We start from the raw sequence: 24818 nt of genomic DNA, 5'->3' as shown, positions 1-24818 counted from the left end.
GGTAGAAGTAAATAGATACAAATTGCATTTAAGAGATGGAACCTTCCAGAAACTTTATCGATCTATTCTAGCGAACTACTTCATTAGTAGGGGTCCTGATCATCGAGCACGTTTTAACTTTTAAAAGCCTTAATTTCCCTTCGAATTTAATCCTGCAACCCCACAACGTACAAAATAATGATCTATTAAACCTAATTGTTTCTACTAATGAATGTATCCAAGCTCTAGCTACTTGTATATCAGTATATATGACCGAAATAAGCTCTACTTGTTCATTTTTCCGTCGGTTACATAATATTCAGTTATTTTCAAATGGGAATCGAATGTTTATGTTGAATAACTTTTTTTGTTTTTGTAATTTTATGGTTTTCGGATCTCTTTTTTATTCATGTACTTTTCCATCTGTTTGAATGACACATTATTAGCTCTTGAATGTAACACGTAATTCTATAATTCTTTAACATACAAATAATGTCATGTTTTCAACTGTTGTACGTAACATGTTGGTGTGTAACCAGTTAAATGAATTGTACACACATAACAAAATTTTCAATTTTGGTTAAAGGTCAAGCATTTTAGCTCAACATGCAAATGTACTGTAGTAAGTGGTCGTCCCTTATCCAAAAAAGAAGTAATAAGTGGTTTTTTTTGTTTGAAAAAAAGGAGAGAATTGTATTACTTCATCAATAGCAAAAGGCACTTACATCATATGCCGATACGTTAAGGGAGGTTGTCAAGCACCATGACATTTACTTTTGTTGATTATAGATAAGATCATACAGAGCCCGAAGCAAAAGAAAATAAAAAATCTTACAACCTAACTCCCTAGAACAAAATATTAGTTGCCTAAAACCTCAATTGATGTACATATAATAAGTTTACGAAATAAGTAATAAAACAAATTAACTTTGATGCTTAGGGTGAGAACAACCCGAGTTTTAAGTCTTGTCATTGCCCTTGACATTAAAGCTAACCTTGTAACCAACCTTGAATTGCCATCTTCCATTTCTACCATTCTTCAAAATCCACGATCCATTGTACACAATTCAAGACCGATCCATCCACCCTAACGACATCTTCTATATTTATCATTATTTCCAAAACTCAACAAATGCAGATTACACACAGAAAATCGAGTTCACGATCCATTGTATAAAGCTCAATTCCTAGAATCAGTCAAGAACAATCATTCAAAAATTACTACAAGCATCCTTATTTAGTCATAAATGGTGACACATTTGTTACCATCTCAGTCCGGATTTCAAATCCCACCCCGCACGCCAAAATAAGTAAAATAATCCCAAAAAAAAAAAGAAAAAGGAAAATTTCTGGCGGGGCAACAAATTTCAAAACGCGGGAAGCACCTTCCAATTCAGACCAACATTAGTCACACTCTCCACCCGAACCACGTGAGGGCATTCCCGTCATTAACCCCAATAATATCATATAAAAAAGCTCGCCGCATCAGCAGAACAGAGGCTCCCTCTCTATTATTTTAATGGTTTAAAAACCCAGGGCGCCAAAACCTTCTTTCATCTCCCGCTTTCTCCCCAGTGGACCCCACACCCGCGCCTTTGTCTCCTCTCTCTCTCATTTTCCCCATCTTCTATTTCTTCGCTTATCTCAGCCTTCACTCAAATCCCTAATCTCTCTCTCTCAATCTCCCTAGACTATTATGGAGCAGCGCCACCACCCCCACATCTCCTCCGCCGGGTCTACCACCCCGTTCGGATCCACCGCCAGCTACGGCCACAAGCGCCCCAAGACGCGCGGCAGTTACACCTGCGGCCGATGCGGCCAGCCAAAGAAGGGCCACGTCTGCCACGTCCGCGTCGCCGCCGCCGAATCCGGCGCCGATTCTCACCCCGACACTCCCATCTCCATCACCCGAACCCCGGCGCTGCTGCCTCCCCCGCCTCCACGTCAGCCCTACTCCAACCTCCGCCGAGCTTTGTCCTTCGACGACGTCGAGAGCTCCGGTTACGGAGACTCCGATGCTCCGGATCCGGATCCGGACTTGGATGAGATCGAGGACACGGAGATGGATTGGGATATGGGATGGGGCGGGCTTCCGATGAGCTGTCTGTGGGAGATTCTGAGGCGGCTGCCGCCGCCGGGGCTGTTATCGGCGGCGATGGTGTGCCGGGGATGGAGGGAGACGACGAGGAGGCTGTGGAAGGCAGCGGAGTCCCTGAGGCTTAGGGTTCCGGCGAGGGCTCAGGTTCGGTTTGTTCGATTGGTGTTGCACAAATGCCACGACCTCGTTAGCCTCTCTCTCACAATTGAAAGGTATTATTGCCTTTTGATGAGATCTAGGGCTTTAGCAAACGGAATCAAACGGATCTGTATATGCAAATGAGATTTATAAATCAAACACTCTAAAAACCAAGGATTTGAATCTAATTCTTAACCGAGCTGAAAGGAAATGCAGATGATGACGTTATACTGTAGGATTTGATCTGTAGGGACTTTGATCCACGCAGTATTGATATCGCAATTATCATTTACAATACTCTGTGTTCACACATGATTATTGATAATGCATTGCTCTTGGTCGTGGTTATTGATATTGATTAATTTGTTTATTGCAGTGATGTGGATGCGACAATGCTAGAGTGTATTGCATTTTCATGCCCAAATCTTGAATCTATGGAGATCTATACTACTGGGAAGGCAATCAATCGGATTACCGGGTATGGTTTTACACTCTCCTTCTTCTCAGTTTCTATATTCCAATGTTTGCTGGCTTTTGATCTATGCAATTGCGATTTAGGCTATCAGTAGACTGTGTAGTGTGTTTCTGTTACTGTTTTGTGGTGTGTACGGGATGATAGTGGTGATTAATACTGAATGTGAAAACAAATTGAGTATTGACTGATAATTGGACCTGTGATTTTAAAAAATGCAGTGATGAACTGAGTCGATTTGTTGCTGATAGAAGATTACTGAAAAGCCTTAAGATGGAAGGTTGTTCTAATATAGGCGGCTTTGCTCTCTGTTCATCAAGTCTATTGACACTTTGGCTTTCGGGTCTTCATTCCCTTTCTAAGATGGTGATTTTTCCTCTCTTTTCGTTTGTCTCTCATGTAGTTGCCTATTTCATTAGTTCTTGTTTTTTGGTTTAAACTGAAGTGAATTCCCTTTCACTAATTCAATCCACTTCCCACAGGTTTTCAACTGCCCTAATTTGAAAGAGATTTCTATTGATTTTTCTCGCCAAGGAAATGACAATACTGATCTCATAACAATGGTTGATGGTCTGGGAAGGAATTGCCCAAGGCTTCAAAACATACACATTGCATCAGTCCGGCTTTCACATGCTGTTGTCCTCGCCCTTACAGATGCTCAATTAAGGTTTTCTTTCATCTGACTAGACTTCTGCAACTTACAGCATTTTTTCACATAATGATGATAGCTGAAATAACTCTCATTGAGTGAATTACTCTTGACTAATAAGTCTCATTACTGTTCTTTAATTGCTATATTGTTCAGGGATTTGCGAATGCTGTCTCTTGTTCTTGGATCTCAAATCACTGATGCATCAGTTGCTGCTGTAGCTTCAACCTATCCCTACTTAGAATTGCTTGATCTGAGCGGGTATGTGTTAGTCTCATGTTGAAATGAATTGTAGTCCTTGTGCTTTTGTGTGTTTACCTAAATGCAACAGTTAAGTGCAGTTCAATCTAAAGAGTAGTTCATGTCAATAGTTATGTAAATCTAGTCTAAGAACATGTAAGATAAAGAAGCATTTCTAGTATTGCATTCAAGTATAGGACTGCACTTTACTGCATGAGTACTGTGATTATACTTTAATACTGCAGGACATTATGCTTCCGGGTTCTGACTCCTAAAAGGTTAACCATTCTGCTTAGGATTAAGAGAAAAGTAAGCTTATGGAATCTTAAATTAGAGACTCTGCTCTTAGAAAGTTAATAGACTGACTAATCAAACTTCAGATGAGTTGCCATGATTTGGGCATGATCTATGACTTTACAGGAGTTAAGGTGAGATGTAATGAATCGACAATGTAGGCCTTTTCAAAAGAAAGCAGAAATTGAACTATCTCTAAGAGCATGGTTACAGAGATCTAATTTGATAGCTTCTCTGTATTGTTTAAGATCTAATTCTTGATTCCCTTTGATTTCAGATCTAGTATCAGTGACAGTGGCATTCAGATCATTTGCAATGTGTTTCCTGAAACTCTGTCAAGGCTACTTGTTGCTCTTTGTCCCAATATCACTACAAGTAATCACTTCACCTAGTCCAAGTTTTAAGCTCATGATTTCCTAGTTTCCCAAAAACTTTAGTTGACTGGCTGGTTGTAATTTCAGTGGGTATAGTATTTGCCACAACTCAACTGCCTCTTCTCGAGCTGATGGACTGTGGCATGACGATATGCGATCCCAATGCTTCAGATCCTACCTCTGAAGAAAGCAGTGACTTTCAATTATCAATGACATCAAAAGCCAAAGCACACCTCATTTGCCAGAATCTGATAATCAAACATGGCCGATTAAAAAAACTTAGCTTGTGGGGCTGTACTGGCTTAGATGTAAGACTCAACAATTTTGATTGTGTTCTCATAGTTTCTTTGCTTAGGGATCTAATCTTTTTTGAATATGAATGCAGGCTCTATCTTTAAGCTGCCCAGAACTCAGTGATCTAAATTTAAATTCTTGTAACAATTTGCATCCAGGTATATTAGGTGTCCTCTTTGGCAGTTTAATTTTGCAGTTTTAAGGTTTCTCTCAAGTTACTCACTATTGTATGCACTTATCCAGAGAGATTGTCACTTCAGTGCCCAAATTTAGAAAAGGTGCATGCATCAGGTTGTCAACGGATGTTGATTGGAGCCATTCACAGTCAGGTAATATTATTTTCCTTGTGAGCTTCTCCAAATTACGCTATCAACATGTTAACTAAATATATAGAGGTTATATAGGCATTTTGGATAACTAACCTAGGAAACTTACCCAAGGAACTTGCCTACTGCTTCGCAACACTGCATGTCTTTCACTGTTCTATTGATAGTTTGATACTAAATGGTCTTCAGCATTTCGTTCCGGCTTTTGATTCAAATTACATTGGATATTGTACACTGACATTTTGGTTGTATTTGATTGCAGCTCCATAATACTGCTGCTACTATGGAAAGCCTATTATTACCATGCAAGCGTCTAGCCAGTGGCTCCAAGAGGATTCGGGTTCCACATTATATGATGGAACAGGTAATTATCAAACCTTTCTTTTGTGGGCTGTTGAAAAATCTCCGTTCATGCTTCTTGCAGAACGAAGGCTTAGATGAGTAGAGTAGTAGAGATTCATACTTTATATCTCTGTAACATTTTGTTTTTATATCCATATGCAGAGTTTGCAGTCATACGAGGATGATAAGAAGCGAAGAAGGGTTGAACGGCGGCCTTGTAATGTGCTTTTCTAGATCATCGCATGCCATCGGGACATTCCTATACCTTAAACATGGTGCACCAGGCCTTGTTTCTCCGTAAGCCGAAGTGTCATACTCGATCCTAATCACTACAGGAAGCTGGTGCATTGTACAATAGCATTCACCTCGTGGAAACTGAACTGTGTTGTAGCTTCAAACTAGTGTTCCAAAATTAGGTAAACATTAGATCCCTAGATATCAGACTTAAAATTTATAAACTCAATTCAAATAAATTGTATCACTTTTATATTTCAACCCTTTGGATTTCTGAATTGTAAGTGCATCCGAGATGTTCCCACCAGCTTGGTTTCAGTAGAAGCTGGACTATTTCATGTTTCGGATCATTTTTCTTTTGTATTGAATTTCTTTCTTGAGAAAAAAAAAAGTATCGGATTTTTTTTAAAAAACAACTATATAAGAAATACGTGACATGATCATGTTTGTTTACGGTTATATTATCCTCGTCCTCTTACCGAAATTAGAATCCTACCAAAATTCTGACACAGTAAAATTGTAAAAATCAGCGTGATGATTTCTATTCTCAGTAACTGATGAGGTTTGGGAACATGACATGGACTCTAGTATTTAAGAAGATAGTCCTTGGGGTGATCTGGTCGGAATTTGCACTTGTAGTTCGGTGAGGAGAAAACGGAAACAGACTTGTGTTTCTTTTCTAATCTCAGTTCCGGTGTCTCTTTTTGGTTCTCGATTTGGCAGCAACCCGTCCATGGAGGTCTCTCTGTCTTCAGCAACCTCGAGGAGTTATCTATATCAGTTTTCACCAGGTCCTTCTTTCATCTCCTTTCCATGGATTGTGGTTACTTGCATGATTCTAATGGTTGGGAATCTACGAGTTGGAGCTCAATCGGTCTTCTTTCCCTTAGTTTCTGTTATGAATGTCTGCAAACTTCGAATTAATTTCAAAATTTTGGTGTGAAATCAAAATTTCATTCAGGAAGCGTGGTTGCAAAAGCAAATTCAATCGCTACTGACCTCTATTGTGCCAAGATTACATTCATATTACTTAGTAATTTTCTTTTTGATTTGCAGAACCGTTGCTTCTCAAAAGAGTAAAATTTCCTAATAGGGATTGTTCTGCACTGTCCCTCTCTTCCATCAGAACAGTTGGACAACCCTTGGTTGCTAGAACTGGAGCTCCCTCTGCCAAGAGTAACTCTCTGAAGGTTTGCAAATGGCTCCTTGTGTTTTGGATTTTAAGGGTTTAACGTTTGCAATTTTCCATGCAATGGGTTTTTCATGTTGATACCTTGTCTTCCCTCTACAGGTTTTATGTTCTCAAAAAAGGGAAGCTCCTGTAGTAGAGGGCAGGTATGTCTGACATACTCTTCTTTATATGTGTTTTGTAATGGCTATAGCTCCTCATGGTTGAACTGAAAGTTTACTTCTTTTGTTTGTGTCCTTATCTCATTGTTTGACTGGTTGCTTCTGTTTCCTCTAAGGTGTATAGAAGAAGTGTATGATGCTTTGGCTGAACGCCTTGTTCCTACAGCAGCAGCAATGTCAAATCCGAATTTGAAGTAAGTTATCACTTCCAATCTGGTAAAGAAAGTTCTGAATGCATCTGTTTTCAGATGTTGCTTAATTCAGTTAATTGTGGTTCTCGTCTTTCCTATGCAAATATGCAATACTATAATTTTTATAATCGGGACCATGAACTGCACAATTATACTATTATAATCCCTTTCTTTGGTTACCTGGCATGGTATTGGTATGAGTTTTATCGTTTTGGATTGGAGTTGTTGTTAACAGTCCTATAATGTCAATCTATTATCATTTTCACTCTTTATGTGAGTGTAGAAAAGCAACAACACTCGATTTGAATTTGTATTCGATTATCATGTGGGTTTGCATTGTTACTCTTCAAAGTTATCCATCTGGCCGAGGTACTGTGTAGGCATATTGTGGGTTTGGCTGGTCCTCCTGGAGCTGGAAAGAGTACTCTTGCATCTGAAGTAGTACGACGTGTAAACAAGTTATGGCCTCAGAAAGCTTCCTCATTGGATTCCCAAGTTACGCCTCTAGAGGTGGCTGCAGTTCTTCCCATGGATGGGTATCATCTTTACCGTTCTCAGCTGGATGCAATGGAGGTTAGCCCTCCTTCTGATATTATTAATTTTGTTTTTTTCATCTGCATTGCTCGGGGTTTGCGGGTGGTAGTCCTAGCATTGTTATTTATCTATATATATATATTATTTTTTTTTTTTTTTTGAAATATCTAGTCAAGCTGAGGAATATACGGGCAGTTCATACCATTTTTTTTTAAAATAAGTTCATAACATATTCTTTGGGACACAAAACATGATTTTGTTTAAATATAAAGTAACCACTTTGTGAATAACCTGTCTTCATAGAAATTACCAAATTTGAAGTGCTCCAAGTCTTATTATTGTAGCAGTCATCCTTGATTGTGTATCAGCTTGAAGCTGAGATGCTCAACTGTTGATATACTGTAATGTATGCTATTAAACCTCCTCCATGATTCTCTCACTAAATGTTAGCATAGCAGATTACTAGGCTATTATGTATAGCAGTATATTAGGCTATTAAGTATAGAAGATCAGTAGGATATTCTATGTTAATGCTGTGCTTAGAGTAAGGATCTGAACTCCTAAATTGGAGCTCTCATACTTGTATATATACTGATCCTATCAATAAGATTATACACAGTGAAAATCAATAATATTTGAGAAGTTTATCATGGCATGGTGCTTTTTTTCTTGGGTGATGTACTAGCAAGTTAAAAAGTCAAATTTGTTGGAAGCAACATTTATTTTCTTCACGACATGGTTAGCAATTTGGCACTGATTTCGACAAATAATGCTGTATGTGAATATGCTAAGTGAACGTTTATGTTGATGAACATCTTTGGGGTGATTCTAATTTGCTATAATTTTCTTGCATATTAGAATCCTGAGGAAGCTCATGCAAGAAGGGGAGGTGAGGTTTCTTTATTTTGTGAGTGATACTTTGAAACCTTGTGTATGCATTAAAAACCTTTGATGTTATGAATTGGTGAATCAGCTCCGTGGACCTTCAACCCTGAACTACTACTCAAGTCATTGAAGACTCTGAGAAGTCAGGTGATTATTTGATGCTCACTAATGATTACTTGTCTCTGTCAAGAATTTAGTGATCTGTGATACATTCTAAACAAAAGATTGTTGCAGGGATCAGTATATGCACCTTCATTTGACCATGGCGTTGGAGATCCAGTAGAAGATGATATCTTCGTGAGCATTCAGTGAGTAATCTGTCATTTTCACATGATTAATTGAATATTACTAGCTAAACATTTAGAAATATAGGGCATGTTTTAGAGAAACATATCTGATTGGAAAATAAAAGAAAGCTGGGAACTCGACTATGTATGAGAACAATATTAACAATGAAAGTTAACGGGGTTTTAGTAGGTCAGGAAGATATTATCTTTTGTATCCGCCAAATTTTAGTTTGATGGTGGGATTGTTTGCCATTAGTGGACTGAAATTAGTAAATGCTACTAGCTATTTCAGGAGTATCTATAAGTAACAAATGAGCTGATATGAACGATTTAGGGTGCCAAGGACATTAAGCTGTAATGCCAGTCCAAAAATTGTGAAGTTTTGATTCTGGCATCTTTCACGGATGGAGGTAACTCTCTAATTTCTTCTTTGCAGGAATAAAGTGGTCATAGTAGAAGGAAATTATTTGTTCTTGGATGATGGGGTGTGGAATGAAATATCGTCTATGTTTGACGAGAAGTGGTAAGTTATGTTCTCCTTGGCTATTTTTAGGCAAAATTGTATGTCAGTGTAATGGAATTGTCTGATCTGCTATATCCATTTAATAATTGGTGCCTGTGGAGCAGATGTCAATATTGAGAAAACATGTCAGCTTTGAACTTTACTGAGATTATGTACTTTCAGAAAACATGTCATGCTTTGAACCTTGGCTATTTTTATGCAAAATTGTATGTCAGTGTAATGGAATTGTCTGATCTGCTATATTCATCGGAGCAGATGTCAATGTTGAGAAAACATGTCATGCTTTGCATTTTACTGAGGTTATGTACTTCCTGATATGGTCAGTTTATTGGGATAGATTTGGTTTCTCCGATAAGGCTGACTTGGTAGCTCTTACTTGGCATAGTGTACAAAGTTCAAACATGGTAATTGAATTGCATATACAACGTGCACCTGGCTTTTTCAGAGATGTAGGACTAGATTCTGCTTAAGAATAGGATCTATCATGGAATAGAATTATTAAATCTTATCGCAAAGACTCATAAAAAAAGGCTTTGAGGTTCCAACTAGTAGATTCCCGAAAAAAAGTGTTGCCTCTCGGAATGGTGATTGTTTATCTTCTGATATGTGACTAGCCTATGTGTGAGATGCATACCAATTTGGTAATTTATTCTTCTGATTTTGGAAATTTCGATTGTGGGAGGTGTCACTTGATACTATTTCATGATGTTTCTTTTTTGTTAAAAGGTTCATAGAGGTCGATATTGACAAATCCATGCAACGAGTTCTCAAGAGACATATTGCAACAGGTATACCATCCCTGAATTTGAAGTTTCGATCAGCTTCTTGTGATATATAAGATATAAAGACATGCGTGTTTGATTGTATTTTTCATTTCTGAACTGTAGGGAAACCCCCAGATGTTGCTAAATGGCGGGTAAGCTTCATTCCTGTTCTGATCCCCAAATTTTCTTATTGGGTGGGTTAGTAGTAAGTTGAGTTCTGACCTGAAATCCATCCCGCAGATTGAGCACAACGACCGGCCTAATGCAGAGACCATAATTAAATCAAAGAAGAATGCTGATTTGATAATCAAATCCATCGACTTCTGAAGGTGACCCTGCTGGAAACGAAGGCCTCGCTTCAGTTTTGCTGTATATATGTAGTTACTGAAAAACTCAATTTTGCTTGGCGGTTATGAAGAAACGGAATAAAATGAGGATTACAGGCTGCAAAGACTTCCCCCACCTTTTCCTCAATGAGTTTGCAGTGATCATCTAAATGAGCAAACGATTCATCTATTTTCATTCTTTTTTCTTTTTCTTTTTTGTCTTTCCTTCACAAGTTGTATCAATTGAGCTGGACAACAGCAATCATTTTATTCAAGGCTGGAATGATAAATCCAGCAATTTCAGGAAGGAAAAAAAAATGGCCATGCATATATAAATGCTACATTGAAATGCACATGCTACTGTAGTCTTGTTCCCTCAATCAAACATGTCATGTAGCATTCACAATTAATACTTCCTTTCACTCCCTTCAAACACGCAGAAAGCCAGAAACTGACCATAAATTTTGAAGATTCAATCTCTTCAAGTTCAATGTGAATCGTGAATTCGTGATTAGACAAAGAAACATACAATACATAGAAAATGTTTTTCTCTTATTCTTTTATCATACAACAATTGATAGACAACTATTAGGGTCGAAAAAAAAATTATACATTGAAGAATACTTATGTTAGTAGACCAAATGATCGTGACCGTAAACCATTGTTTATAGATTCCGGAAGGAAAAGATATATATCATATATATAACCAATCATGTGTAAAGAAATAATCTCAGGGTTTAAAAATATAAAAAAAGAAAAACACACATTAAATACAACAAATTATTAAATGGTCCATACATTATTGTGCTTATTAAGCAAGCCATTAGCACTGATCGAACAAAAGCAAGACCAAGACGTCCTCAAACATACTTAAGATGCAAATATGTCCATGATAAAAACTAAGAACTCAAAAGTATCTCACTTTAATTACTTACATATATCAAACCATATGAAAACAAATATTACGTGGAAAATAATCAAACATGCATCCAAACAACCTGCTCAATCCATCTGCGCGTGACGATAGATCCACCGCGACGAGATCAAAGGAGCAGGCTGTGGAGATTCATTCTGCTAGTTCTTCAGCTTCTGTTCTTGCATTTCTCCATGGCTCTTGGCGCTGCAAATTTTACATAGTTAGAAACTAGAATTAAGATTATCAGTTTATCGATCACTTAAGTAATTGTAGTACTAGTTATCTGAGATGCTCACCAAGTCCAACAGCTTCTTTGCCCTTCATTATACGCAGTCTCTTGCATGATTCAACAAACATCCTGGAAATTTCATGAGACAAAAGTAATTGGAAAACAAAAATAAAATAGAAACATTTTATTAGTATTTATTCAAGTATATTTTTTTTTCCATACAATGAGGAAATAACAGATGAAACACTTACTCCCATGGGACATCACCAACAAGCATCCAGTCACCGTCCTTGTCTTCATAAGTGGGGATGTAATCAGAATCATTCAGAAGATCCATCAGTTTCCTCTCATTCATGAAATCAATTGTGCCTTGGGATCCACAGTTACCTTCAGGAATTCAATTCGATGATTAAGTTCCATCCCTCGCAGATCAGATAGAGTTATGAACACTGTAGTACTAGCTAGGTTTTTATAAAGTTACCAATGGTGAAAGAACTGAACATTTTGGCTAGGGCGTCAGAGAGCTGAGGGTAAGTCTTGTACATGTTCAGGTCGACTTTCCGGAGGTAAGGCGCACCGTCCATGCTCACCTTCACCAAAGCTGCATTCCCTCCAGCCTTGCTTTCATCAGTAGTACTGCTCTTCTGTGCGCTCAACATGTTCTTTCGGAAGGATCTCACCGGCGGCCAACCCACTACTTGTGCCCTAATATTGTGTAAACAATGATGATTAATCCTCAGAAATTATGACAAGTAGCTTAAAATTAGTAACCTGTTGCATGATGAAGAAATTAGCTTTGTAATAATTCATTTGGTGCAAGCTAGTTCTGATTAATTTCTGAATTTTCATTCAAAGGTGATCCGTTGCTGCCTATTACTTCAGTAAAATTAGCTGAACTTACATACTTGAAGCCAAATCTGAAAGACAAGTGTTCTTGTTGCTTTTGTTTTCTAAATTCTAAATCATGAGAAAGTTTATATAGACATGCATACTGAAAAGTAAGGCTTTTTATTTTTGGCCTCTAAGATTTATAGTCAGACATGAGAAATGTCTATGCGAGTAGGAATATTAGCCAATTAAGAGGTGGATTGAGCTAGAAGTTTATACTCTGGAAAACTAATTATTAACCAAATGAGGCTAAAGCCTATAATATGACAACATGTTATACAAGGCATCAATTATATATCTCATTCATGTGCTCAATAATTCACAGAGACCTATTATTAATTCCATAAATATCTATACGGCCACACACCCACACATGCACTCATGTATACAAACAAAAATGATATATCATCTCGATCAAGATCATCAACTTACTTGGCCGGAGGCTTTGCCGGATCGGCGGGGAGATCCACGTTCTTCTCCTTGTTCTTGTTCATCATCAAGCTCTTGGACTTTTCAGCTGTGCTGCTACCATCCTTGGATGAAAGATTGAGCTTCAAATCCACACAAGCACTGCTCTCATCATCAGTAGTGATCTGACTCTCGGTTTCAGAGAAGACTCTCTTCCTCATCATCACCACCACCTGATCTCCTCCTCCTTCACCACCACCTCCTCCTCCTCCTCCTCCTCCTCCTCCGGGCAACCCTAGCCTGAGCTCTGTCTCCATCTCGATGCTTTCTCTGTCTCTACAACTCTATGTTCCTTCTCTAAAACTCTCTCTCTTTCTCTTTATCTTTATCTCTCTAGCTTATTGCTTATAGCTTTGAGTGCAATACTAATAATAGTGGGAGGATATGGACACGACGTTAGGGGAAGGAAGGAAGGAGGGTTATAATGTGGGATTGGGCGGGTATTAATATGCGAATGGGTGCATGCACTCTACTGTAGGCAGGGAGTTGGAGAGTGACACGTGGCCGGACTGAATGGGCTGGCATGTACAGCCTTGCTGGGGTTTGTGACGACAGGGTGATGTTATCTATCCTATGATTGTTGTGTGGAAGAGGGAGTGGAATAGTTTGGGGACACCTCCCCTATAGTTTGTACGTCATTGGCTTCTCTTCCCCATTTTCACTACTACATTTCATGTTGCGATCCTAGTCCCCTACCCATCTTCTCCTCCTGCTTCGTCTAAAATTCGAAACGTAAGAGTTGGCTATAGCTATACCTAATACTGGGGTCATGGTTCATGACTAGATTGCTACGCTTTCGGATTTGATATAGATTCATTGGATTGTTTCGGTACGATGTGTTTTCGATATGATCATTACTCAATTGGAAAATATTTGATCAAACTGGCTTAGCATATTTGCGGAATCATATTTCATATTTGCTAGATTTAAATCAAATTAAAAATTGATCAATTTTATAGATTTTATTGAATCATTAATCTTAATCACGACACTTTCAAAAGTGGTCAGATTATAGATTTTATTGAATCATTAATCTTAATCACTACACTGTCAAAAGTGGTCAGAGGAGAGACTGCAATGCCCTGTTGGCTGTCCGGCCCTCAGCGGATTAGTCATTAGGCCTACGTAGCCTTAGGGATACCGCAATCTTAAATAAAAAAAGAATAATTAATCTTGTATGTTATTGGTGCTAAGAATGAATTAATCTTAAAAATATTTAAGGAAACTAAGCTGATGACTGAGTGATGATTCGTGAGCTACGTACATAGAGGGTGGCTTCACCCAAGATTGATATTGGTGATCAATTAGCTAGTGTGTACAAAGTCCATGATCCGTGCAATAAGTAGTGCAAGAGCATCGGATCGGTAAGTTTCAGAGCTCAAGAAATTCACTTTTCACCACTTTATATATATAAATCTAATTCTTCTCTTTATCGGGAGGGGAGAGCCAACTGGGTTTCACAAATTGTTAGGGATAAATTACTAATTAAGACTAGCTAGCCAGAAAGAATTATCTAACCCTAAACGTTTCTTTTGCCCAACTTTTGAGGATTTGACACTATCTTTGTTGATGAGCTTTTGGAATCACATTTCAATCAAATACCAATTTGAGAAAACCTTCAGGCTCATACGCACCCTCTCTAACTTTTTCCACGAGTGCAATACTCTTTCTTGGAATACAAGAGTATTCTAGACTTCTAGTGAAAATGATCGATGTGGTTTCAGATTCATCTCGATCGATCATACTCATTATTATTAATTTTTTTTGTTTATCTACTCGGATATTCTGTTTTCTTTCTTTTCCTTTTCTAATGATTGAACCAAAATTCCATATCTAATTAAACCCACATTTATAAGTGACGACTCCATCTATATATGTCTTGATGGTTAGCAAAGGATGTATGTTTTGATCTCTAACCATACTGTTCGTAAATTCATTAATGTTCATTCGCGGTCCCTAGCTCATAGGAAGAATGAAAGAAAGAGATTAATTCTGCCATTCTAGCCAGAAGAATGCTTATCAAATTAAATGTGTGCTAGCTATGAATTTATGTAGACGTCTAACTTATTCAGCACCACCAATAAAATGGTTAATTTTGGGACAAAACCATACATCAATGCGATCGAGCACCATAAGATCAATTCCAATAATGAATTTGGAATAGAAAATACTCAAATTTTCTGTCAAAATTATCAAATTTTCAGTACACAGTACCACCAGTCCACCACCAACACCAACACCACCACCGTCCACCATGCTCTGGTATTAGTTTGTTTCCTATATATGGTCGACCATTGTGGTAGTGAAACATGCTAAAAGTAAATGTTGGGTTGTACCCTTTTGCAGTGTGTGTGACTATGATGAGTATACATATCACTTCACCAAACGAAATGTTGGAAGCTATAAAAAGCAATAAAACTTGTACAATTATTTGACAGGCACTCTTAACTGTTTGTTGTTAAAGGCTTGGTCACCATATCTGTTGTCTTTCTGGTGTTGATCTGTCTGATGTTACTCCAAATTTGTATGCACACAATGCTGGCCACAATTTGTTTTTCTTCTTCGTCCTTCTCTTTCTGCTTCTTAAGTACAATGTCAAAATATTTAGGGCAACCAAATGATCTCGAAAATGAAAGAAAAATTAAAGAAAAAATAGACACCATGTTAAGGTTCGACCAGTGAGATTCATGTTGTCACTGCTAACATGATGAATATCTAAATTGACGGTGCAATTAGTGATGACCGTATGAAACCTCTTTGATCGTAAGGACTAGTTTGCTTTGTCGACCAAGTAACATTACTGCTTTGTCGACCAGTGATTTTCTTGTGAGTGATTTTCTTGTGCGTAAAAGAGTCGAACGAACTATATTACAGCAGTCATATATTGCTGAGAAATAAGTAGAAACTTTGCAGATCTACTAGTACTCGATCGAGCATAAATATTGAGAGAAAACGAAGTCGAGCATGATCAGACCCCACGAAGACTAGCTAGGGTTTTGCCGCGGTCTTCTTCTTGGTTCGGTTGGTTAACTTCAGTCTGGAACTTAGAGAGATCGAGAAGCTATAGCAGATGGTTAATTAAACAGAGAGGGAGAGAGAATCTGGGACCAAAGGGGCAGTGCATGTTGTAGTGAGATTGATAGCTAGGGTGGCTCGTGCATTTGATATTGGAAGCGGGCCACCACGGAAGCCACCATGTGAAGGTGTTGGGTGGTGTCGCCCTAAGCGTCAAACCCGATCCCATGTGCGGCGCTGCAGGGCATCCCACTCACCCGCCTTGACCTTTCTTCCCTTCAATTATTCTACTCCGGTAAAATGGTTCGTCTGACTATTTGACCCATGCATATCACCCTCCTTCGATTCTTCACGAAGCTCCATGAGAGAGAAGAGAAGAGAACCTTCACAAGATCTGGGTTTCTGCATGCAGAGAATATGATTTCTGAGATTATTGAGCCCCATCTGCCAAAATGCTCAGGGTTAATCATTATAGGCCAATCATCGATCGGATTTCTTCTTCTTTATACTGGTCTAGTTTGATTGTTGCAATGATTATGAATCATAGATATAGTTCTTAGTCTAAGTCTAGTTTTTTTTTTTTTTTTTTTTTTTTTTTAAATTTTTAGAAGATTCAGAACTAGTTGATCGATGGGCACATTATTGGACGGTGGTGTTCTGTTAGGGGATTAAAGAAGAGAAGTCAAATAATGTTGGGGTTAGAACATCTCTAACAGCTTCTTCATTTTCTTGAAATTCTCAATTTTGGGGAATATAGAGCTATTTTTAGGTCCAACAGTTTCTCCATCCCATTCCTCAAAATGGAGATGAAGAAGAAAAGAAGCCTTCATTCCCCAAATTTGCAGCAAAGCCTTCCTTCCCCAAAATTAAATTCTTCACGTGCTCCAACGAATTTAAGACAACAATAAAATATTTTATTGGGTAGTTTATTGTTACAATGAAATATATAATGTTTTTTGTTATAATTAATGATGATATATTATATTTTATTGTTGTATTAAATGCTGAAATCTCCAAAATGGAGAAGCTGCTAGATTTTGATCATAATTTTTTTGGAGATTTTAGCTCTTGCTTCCCCATTTTAGAAAAATTTTAAGAAAACTGTTGGAGATGCTCTTAATTTGGAGCAACAAGAGCAGCAAGGGCATGGTAAACAACAAGCTCGACACAATGTAAACAAATCCCACTTTTTGCTTTTAAGTTATATCTAGAGAGGAGCCTGCTAGACCTTTTGTGGATATCAAAGCAATTGTTTAACATGCCAAAATATAAGATTTGCAAATCACTCGTATATTTGGTAGCAAATGCCTCGTCCTAGCTAGCTAGTTTCTGACAAGAAAATGGATATATAGGTGGATATGCAGCTGCCAATGCTCTTTCATACACTCGTCGTAAGTATACAAATACATGCGAATGTATCGAGGCATACGTAGACAAATGATCTTAGAAAATCATAGATAAACTTCAAGTTCTATGTGTGGCTAATTAATTGGTTAAAAAGCTGAAGAGAAGCAGAAATGTTCATAAGAGGGTGTTGCTATTAAGTATTAACACACCAAAAATCTCTATTCACATATCCTGTATGTCAAGTGTTTTATTCTTTATATGGTGTATGTGAATAGAGAAAAATGGTGTTAATAACACAATCCTTCATTATAAAAGAATAGAAAGATAGATGAGGTATGTAAAACAGAAGAAAAAAAGTGTGTTACTAACACCACCCTAAAAGTATCTTAATTAAAATGATGTACGAAGAGCAGACATAAGTGAAGGTCGTTCCGAGTTTCGACTATATGTTAACACAATACAACAGACATTTTAAAGCTTGAATCTTTCGTTGGATTCGACAAATAATCACTATAGTATGTTGATCATTAATAAAAATAATTGGTACAAATTGTGAACACGTTTAACAATAGTGTGTTCGCATTGTAATGTACAAATTGGCATTCAATACATTGTCTAAGTGTGGCCCTATACCTAGACATATGGATAGATATAGCTTTACCCGATATGTTATGTACATGTATGTATGTATTGAGTGATGATATAGAATTACATATATATATTCAGTGTATATATTGTATGATGGGCATGAAGCAGGATAAGCATGCATGATGGTATAGGGAGTTGGCATGTAGCAATCAGTATGTGTATACATGGGAAACAAAGACAGGAGGAGGAGTAGAGGTACTGTATAAGTACTGGCAAGTTAAGTTGGCATGGAGACAACTCCTGTGCTTAATGGGCCTTGTAGATCCAAAAGTCCAAAACTAATTCCCCAACTTTTAATTGCACCCACGTGCATGTTGCCCCAGGCCCACATCTCAACATCACTGTTATTGTGTCACAGACTCGCACGTGTGTCCACATTGCTGATCGGTTTCAGTCCCATCCCAATTCATCCTGCTCTATCTGCCTGTAGGCTTCTGAGGTGACCGGCAGGACTGTTTATTTCTTTTTTTTTTCTTCTTTCTTGAAATGGTCGAAACAGTGTCCGACCTTTTAGAAAATCTAACTTTTAAAATCTCAACTTTCAAAAACTTTAAAACGGTATCTGACATTTTTATCTTGACCGAAGAATAGTATCTATAACCGTTTCATCTGTTAAAAACATTGACAAATAAAAGGTATTTTTGTCCTTTCATACTTTAACATCTTTTTTGTTATTTTTCTACTCTCTCCGGTGAAGCCCAGCAAACCCAGACTCCGCCGAGGCGCTACACGTACACGATCAGTGTGGGCTGAGTGGGAGCTGGGGAAGTCTTCGGTGTGGATGGAGGGAAGCCGGCACGGTTCGAGGCAACGAACATGACGAGCATCTCGTATAGGCGATCAGTGTAGGATAAGTGGATCTAGTCCGGGATCCGACCCGATTCAAAGGTGAGCTCCAGCAGTCACAAAGAACAGAAGTGATTAGGAATGTCTTGATAATTCATTCATCCCTAAGAATAGGGTTAATATAAATGATACATAGTAACCTATTAGGAAACTAATATTACTAATATAATATTTTCATTCATAGCATCACAAAGGTGCATGACTCACGCCAACACTCCCCATCAAGTTGGCGCATACAAATCGCAAATGCTCAACTTGTCAAGTAAGTCACGAAAGGCTTTAGCTGAGAGAGCATTTATAAGAATATCAGCTAACTGCTCCTCTGTATGGACAAAAGGGAAATAAATGACTTGTCCATCTAATTTCTCCTTAATGAAGTGTCGATCTATCTCCACATGCTTAGTACGATCATGTTGCACATGATTGTGTGCAATTTCAATTGCAGCTTTATTATCACAATACAGAGGCATAGCCTTCCTCTGTTTAAACCCCAAGTCTCTCAGCAAATGTCTCAGTCACAACATCTCACAGTCCTCTAGCCATCCCTCTATACTTTGCTTTAGAATGAGCCACCACATTTTGTTTCTTACTCTTCCAAGTTACCACTAACAAATGTAAAATAACCAGAAGTGGACCGACGATATGTGATGTTACCACCCCAATCTGCATCTGTGTACCCAGAAACATCCAAGTGACTATGTTTGGAGAAGATCAATCCTTTCCCTGGAGCAGACTTCAAAAACCGCAATATGCGAAACACAACATCCATATGAGTCTCACTTGGATTATGCATGAATTGACTGACAACACTAACCGCATAGGCTAAGTCTGGTCCAGTGTGAGACAAATAAATCAACCGACCAACTAACCTTTGATATCTTGCTTTATTCATAGGAACCTGATATAAATACTCTGCTAACCGATGGTTCTGCTCAATAGGAGTATCAACAGGTTTGCAGGCAAACATACCTATTTCTGCTAACAAGTCTAGAACATACTTTCGTTGACTCAAACAATGCAATTTTTTCCACTAGAAACTTCAATTCCCAATAAGTACTTTAAACTACCCAAATCCTTCATCTCAAATTCAGAAGACAACTGTACTTGTAACCTCTGTATCTCCTCACTATCATCACCTGTCACAACCATATCATCTACATAAATAATTAAGGCTGTCACCTTACCACAAATCCTTCATCTCAAATTCAGAAGACAATTGTACTTGTAACCTCTGTATCTCCTCACTATCATCACCTGTCACAACCATATCATCTACATAAATAATTAAGGCTGTCACCTTACCACACTGATGTTTAAGAAAGGATAGAAACATAGTTAGACAAGGCCTGAAGTGGGACACGACCTTGAAGAGGGGCAGTGGGAAGGCGGTTAATAAGATGAGAAGCACATAAAACAACTTCTCCCTAAAGGTACTTCGGCATATTAGCACTTAGCAAAAGAGACTGAGCCATATCCAGAAGGTGACGATTTTTCCATTCAGACACCCCATTTTGCTCAGGTGTCTGTGGACATGAAATTTGATGGATTATGCTGTGGTGTTGGAAACACTCACGAAAAAAATGATTGACAAACTCCCCCCCCCCCCCCCCACTTATGGGAACGAAAGACCTTAATATGTGCATCATATTGAGTACGAACAAGGTTATGGAATGCTGTAAAGGCAGAGAAAACAGATGCTCTCGACTTGAGCAAAACTACCCAATAACACAAAGTATCGTATTCCAGAAAGAGTAGAATTTTTGGAAGGACCCCACACATCAGAATGGATTAACTCAAACGGAGAACTACTAGAATGAAAACTCGAAGGATAGCTAGACCTAAGACTCTTAGCCAAAGCACAAGTTTAACAATGCAAACTAGACTCACTCACTCCAAAAAACAACAAAGGCATGGACTTTTTCATTACCCCAAAAGATGGATGTCCCAGACGCCTGCACCATAACCATAACTCACTCAACCGATCAGAACTCAATGTCAGGGCCAAAGGTTGTTCTGGTGCTTGTGCTTGTCTTGCATATATGCAATCTAAGTGAACAGTCTCCCCCTTAGGTCTCCCTTGCCAATGATCACCCGAGTGCACAGATTCTGAATAACAACATACATTGGATAAAAGGTCACAAAACACTTATTTTGTGAACTCAACTGAGATACTGATAATGGATGATGAGACAATGAGGATACATAAAGGACATCATGTAAAACAATGGACGGTGTTACCTGGATAGACCCAATACCTAAGACCGGAAAAGATGCACCATTTGCATTAGAGACATGAGAAATGAGAGGATAAGACATAGACACAAATAAAGATTTATCATTGGTCATATGGTCTGACGCACTGGAATCAATAATCCATGTATCTCCACCAGTAAAGATAGCAACATGTAAAGCAACATCAAATTTACCTCGAGTTTCCTTAGTCAAGGAAACATTACCCGTTTGAAGGATCTTGCCTTTTAATGCCACCGAAATTAGGTTCTTGCACCAATCGAATTGCCGCTTTGTCACTTGGACCAACACGACCTCCATGTCCTTCAATGTTATTGCTTCCTCTCCAACCAGATTTGTTGGAAGTAACGTCAGATTCTAAACCATCGATAATCTTCAAGTCCACCATCTTTCTTCTTCTACTATTTTTTTTTTCTTCAAGAAACCAAATCACCAACTTGACCAAACGAACCACGCCAACCAAATCAAAAGGACCAAATCAACAAAAAAACTAAATTCACAGTGGAAAAAACAAACCGAGTCCGAGATGATCTTGACTTTGATACCAAGTCACAAATAACAGAAGTGATTGGAATTTCTTGATAATTCATTCATCCCTAAGAATAGGTTTACATGATACATAGTAACCTATTAGGAAAGATACATAGTAACCTATTAGGAAACTAATATTACTAATATAATATTTACTTTCCTAGCATCACAAGGGTGCGTGACTCACGCCAACACTGGCGACGTGGCGAGCAAATGTTTGATGCCGGGGAATGGGTTGTTATCGTGGTCGTGGTGGTCGAGACTGACCTCGGACTACGACCAGCGAAAGATCCGGACGGAAAGAATGGTAGGATCAAAGGTTGATTAAGGGGAGCTATATGGAGCCCAACTGGATTGCCAGGTGGCTGGGGCTAGAGGAGAGGTACTTGTACCCGAGGAAGTGGTGGTTACAGGAGGACGACAACGAGTAGATGCCGAGGCATTCGAGCATGGATGGCGAGTCTACGTTGGACCATTAGAACCAAGTCGTTGGATTTGGAAAACCTCCTCGTGTTTAGCGTCACCAAAGGCTTCTGATGGGTCGGGTTGAAACAAAAGCCCAGTATAAAGATGAAGAAGAAAACGAGAGGCGGCGGAGCAACAACCATCATGGTGGTGCTGATGATTAATCAGCGATAATGGAATTGGATCAATCATATGCAGCTGTAAATAATGGAATTAACTCATTAGCATAATTGGTTTGTGGGGATGAGTAAAGTATACATTTAACTTTTGGTCAATATGAAGATCGATATCATTTTGCTCAATCTGAGAATCAGCTTTCCAAAAAAAACATTGAAAAACAACAAGTAAAGGCTAATTTGGTCATTTTACAATAAAATAACTCTACAATCAGTGTTTCTAACGAAGGAAACAGTTCTGTATACCATTCTTCTGTCAGGATAAAAATGTGGGATATCGTTTTGAAATTTTTGAAAGTAAAGATACTAAAAGTTAGCTTTCCTAAAATGTCGGACACTGTTTCAACCATTTTTCCTTGTTTTTTGGGGCACAAATGTCACACCCCGGTTCTTGAGTTATTTTACGGTTATTTACTCTTGGTATTACTTTGGCTTTTACCGTGTTGAGTAACCGTTTACTACTTAAGGACCCTAAAGTTGACTTTTTCTTCTGTTTGGAATTTGGGAAAACTTTCTTCATGAAAGTTGTAGAGGACGTTAAACAGAGTTCGTGGACATGCGGCACGCTTAAAACGGTGTTTGTATAAAGAAGTTATGGTCTAATAACGAAAGTTTCTATGTTGGTAAAATGAGGTAAATTCTAGTAGGTTTTATTTGTTGTGGGTTTTAAGTTGGACCGGGTAGGATTTGGAGAGCCCAAACCCCATTCTCTCTCCCTCTCTCCCTTCTCTCTCCTTTCTCTCCCGAACTCTTCCCGACCCGCCGGATAACCCAGTCCCGTCCGGCCGCCACAGACCACCGCACCGGTCCCGAACGGTCGGCCGTCGACCTAACTCTCTTCTTGGACCGGTGGGAGACGCCCTAGTGCCGCCATGAGGGAGAGAGAGCGCCCGGAAGCTCCGACTGTGTTGTGGAGTCCGGTCGTCGGAAATCGCTCCTCCGGCCGCCATCATCGGTGATTCGGGTCTTGTTAGGAAGAGCTCTCCGTGTGCAACAATTCCCTAGAAGGTAATGATCCAATTCGAAGTGTGTTAGAGGATTTTCGGGCTAGGGTTTGAATTGGGGGATTTTTGGATGTTTTGATTCGATTACCTTAGTTAAGCTTAGAATTGGACTAAATGCTAGTTATGAAAGTTGTTGTGCTTGATGAGAGGATTATTCTGTTAAATTTTGGGAGGCATTGGACGTTACCGGAGTACAGCCGCTGGCCGCCGCTGCCGGCGGAGCAGGCGGCGGCGCCGCCACTTAGAGGTTGATTTTCAGGTTTTTGGGTTTGTTTTAGTGAGAGGAGTCTAATGAAGTATAGTTTGGAATTTTTGGAGGAGTTTTGTTAAGGTTTGGGATTTTAAAAGATTAAGGTTTTTGCCGGTTATTAGAATGAAAATCCGGCCGTTGGATTTCCTCGGTATTTATTCTAAAATGTTAGAATTGAGGAATTAAGGTTATGGTGGAGTTTGGTGGAAATCCGGTGAGCTTAACCCTAGTTAGAGTAGTGGGTGAAGCGGAAGAGATTTGGGTGTTTATTTTCAAATGTTTAATTTTCCAGAATTTAAGTTTGGTCCTAAGCATATTTATTGTGCCAGGATACGAAGGGAACCTCGCTTGAGTAGTGATTCGGAATTCGTCAGGCTTAGGCCTAAATCTGTGAGTGGACATTTTGGTTTTTATTAAATATGCATGCATGACTTTATAAGTTATCGTTATCATTTTTATCGAGCTTATAGTATAACTTCGGCTTATGAAATGATCTTGGAAATTATTTGAGTTTGATGCATGGATTAATTGTTGGTTATAATTTATGGACTTGAGCTCGGATTAATAATATGAGATTTGAGATTTCATACAGATTTGCATATTGTCTGGTTTTTGAAAGATGATAATTATTTAAGTTATTTATTTCATTGAGCATTTTAACATGTGGGACACGTCATTGAATTTAATTATTTTCTTTGCTCTATGAATTCTTTGAGTACGGTTGGGAATTGTACTTATGCTTTAATTATGAGTTTCGGGGAAACTCATATGGATTTATGTTTCTTTATTTATACCATACTTCTTGGATCGTTATTATTCATGCTAGCATTTTGTTCCGCCTTTCGAGGCGATGTAACTTCCACGTTTTAAGTGGGGTTACTCAAGCCCTTTCCGCCTTCGGGTGATGTGATGTAGTCGACGACATCACGCAAGCCCTACATCCTCTCTGTTATCATAACCTGAAGGTGTAGGGAGTATGAGAGTACTATTGCCTGGGAGGCAACCGAGTCTGGGAGACTCACTTGTATGGCTATATCTCTTTCTTATTTATTGTTGTTGATTTGACTAGCGGGGCTAGTCCCTTGTTTTGGTACCTTCTTCTATGAAGGTTATTATTTATCTTTGTCATTAATTTGACTAGCGGGGCTAGTCCGTTTTCTTGGGATTTTCTTTATGAAAGATTTTTGTTAACACTTGCATGCAACGAATTTATGGCATATTGGAAAGTGGGAAAGTATTTAAATTTTGGTTTCTTATCTTATGTTTATTTTCGTCCACTCACTCTAACGTTTTTAAATTACTTTCCCCTGGGCCCTTTGGTTTTAAATGCCCAGATTGCAGGCTCAGTCTAAGTGAGGTCGAGCGTACATGGAGTCGAGGCATAGTCAGAGGCTGCTTCCGCATATTTTTTATTTGTTGTTTTTCGTTCAACTTTAGATATGCTCTGAAAGTCCAATAGTAAATTATTAATAGTCCTTATATTTG

At 38.6% G+C, this 24818-nt stretch overlaps 3 protein-coding genes across 3 annotated transcripts; 2 read left to right on the top strand and 1 right to left on the bottom strand.

The window, feature by feature from the left end:
- Nucleotides 1–1675: 1675 nt before the first annotated feature.
- Nucleotides 1676–5821, top strand: LOC101313769 (F-box/LRR-repeat protein 17-like). The gene is made up of 11 exons (XM_004292135.1): nucleotides 1676–2289; nucleotides 2592–2693; nucleotides 2909–3053; nucleotides 3170–3354; nucleotides 3493–3597; nucleotides 4148–4245; nucleotides 4332–4552; nucleotides 4630–4696; nucleotides 4782–4867; nucleotides 5127–5228; nucleotides 5369–5821. Exons 1-11 carry the CDS (start codon nucleotides 1676–1678, stop codon nucleotides 5438–5440), a joined length of 1797 nt encoding a protein of 598 aa, XP_004292183.1. The 3' UTR covers nucleotides 5441–5821.
- Nucleotides 5822–6010: 189 nt separating this feature from the next.
- On the top strand, nucleotides 6011–10653 carry LOC101296050 (putative uridine kinase C227.14-like). The gene is made up of 12 exons (XM_004289845.1): nucleotides 6011–6231; nucleotides 6497–6630; nucleotides 6732–6775; nucleotides 6907–6984; nucleotides 7362–7554; nucleotides 8374–8404; nucleotides 8489–8547; nucleotides 8635–8708; nucleotides 9124–9210; nucleotides 9937–9998; nucleotides 10098–10126; nucleotides 10215–10653. Exons 1-12 carry the CDS (start codon nucleotides 6174–6176, stop codon nucleotides 10299–10301), a joined length of 936 nt encoding a protein of 311 aa, XP_004289893.1. The 5' UTR covers nucleotides 6011–6173; the 3' UTR covers nucleotides 10302–10653.
- A 421-nt stretch (nucleotides 10654–11074) lies between these two features.
- On the bottom strand, nucleotides 11075–13201 carry LOC101298379 (auxin-induced protein AUX28-like). Its single transcript, XM_004289852.1, has 5 exons — nucleotides 12766–13201; nucleotides 11927–12150; nucleotides 11697–11832; nucleotides 11513–11574; nucleotides 11075–11420 (listed from the first exon to the last, which is right to left on the bottom strand). Exons 1-5 carry the CDS (start codon nucleotides 13056–13058, stop codon nucleotides 11383–11385), a joined length of 753 nt encoding a protein of 250 aa, XP_004289900.1. The 5' UTR covers nucleotides 13059–13201; the 3' UTR covers nucleotides 11075–11382.
- Between the last annotated feature and the right edge of the window lie 11617 nt (nucleotides 13202–24818).

Source organism: Fragaria vesca, linkage group LG2 (assembly GCF_000184155.1).
Source record: "Fragaria vesca subsp. vesca linkage group LG2, FraVesHawaii_1.0, whole genome shotgun sequence".
Lineage (NCBI taxonomy): Eukaryota > Viridiplantae > Streptophyta > Magnoliopsida > Rosales > Rosaceae > Fragaria > Fragaria vesca.
The sequence above is the reverse complement of the archived record's forward strand: the minus strand, read 5'-3'. Positions and strand labels throughout refer to the sequence as shown.

Coding starts and splice junctions, on each gene's coding strand:
- LOC101313769 (XM_004292135.1), top strand. CDS start 1,676: ATGGAGCAGCGCCACCACCCCCACATCTCCTCCGCCGGGTCTACCACC. Junction 3,054..3,169: donor TTCATTCCCTTTCTAAGATG/GTGATTTTTCCT, acceptor CACTTCCCACAG/GTTTTCAACTGCCCTAATTT. Junction 4,868..5,126: donor TTGGAGCCATTCACAGTCAG/GTAATATTATTT, acceptor ATTTGATTGCAG/CTCCATAATACTGCTGCTAC.
- LOC101296050 (XM_004289845.1), top strand. CDS start 6,174: ATGGAGGTCTCTCTGTCTTCAGCAACCTCGAGGAGTTATCTATATCAG. Junction 6,631..6,731: donor CCAAGAGTAACTCTCTGAAG/GTTTGCAAATGG, acceptor TTCCCTCTACAG/GTTTTATGTTCTCAAAAAAG. Junction 9,211..9,936: donor TCTATGTTTGACGAGAAGTG/GTAAGTTATGTT, acceptor TTTTGTTAAAAG/GTTCATAGAGGTCGATATTG.
- LOC101298379 (XM_004289852.1), bottom strand. CDS start 13,058: ATGGAGACAGAGCTCAGGCTAGGGTTGCCCGGAGGAGGAGGAGGAGGA. Junction 12,151..12,765: donor CCGGCAAAGCCTCCGGCCAA/GTAAGTTGATGA, acceptor ACACAATATTAG/GGCACAAGTAGTGGGTTGGC. Junction 11,833..11,926: donor GTTCAGTTCTTTCACCATTG/GTAACTTTATAA, acceptor GAATTCCTGAAG/GTAACTGTGGATCCCAAGGC.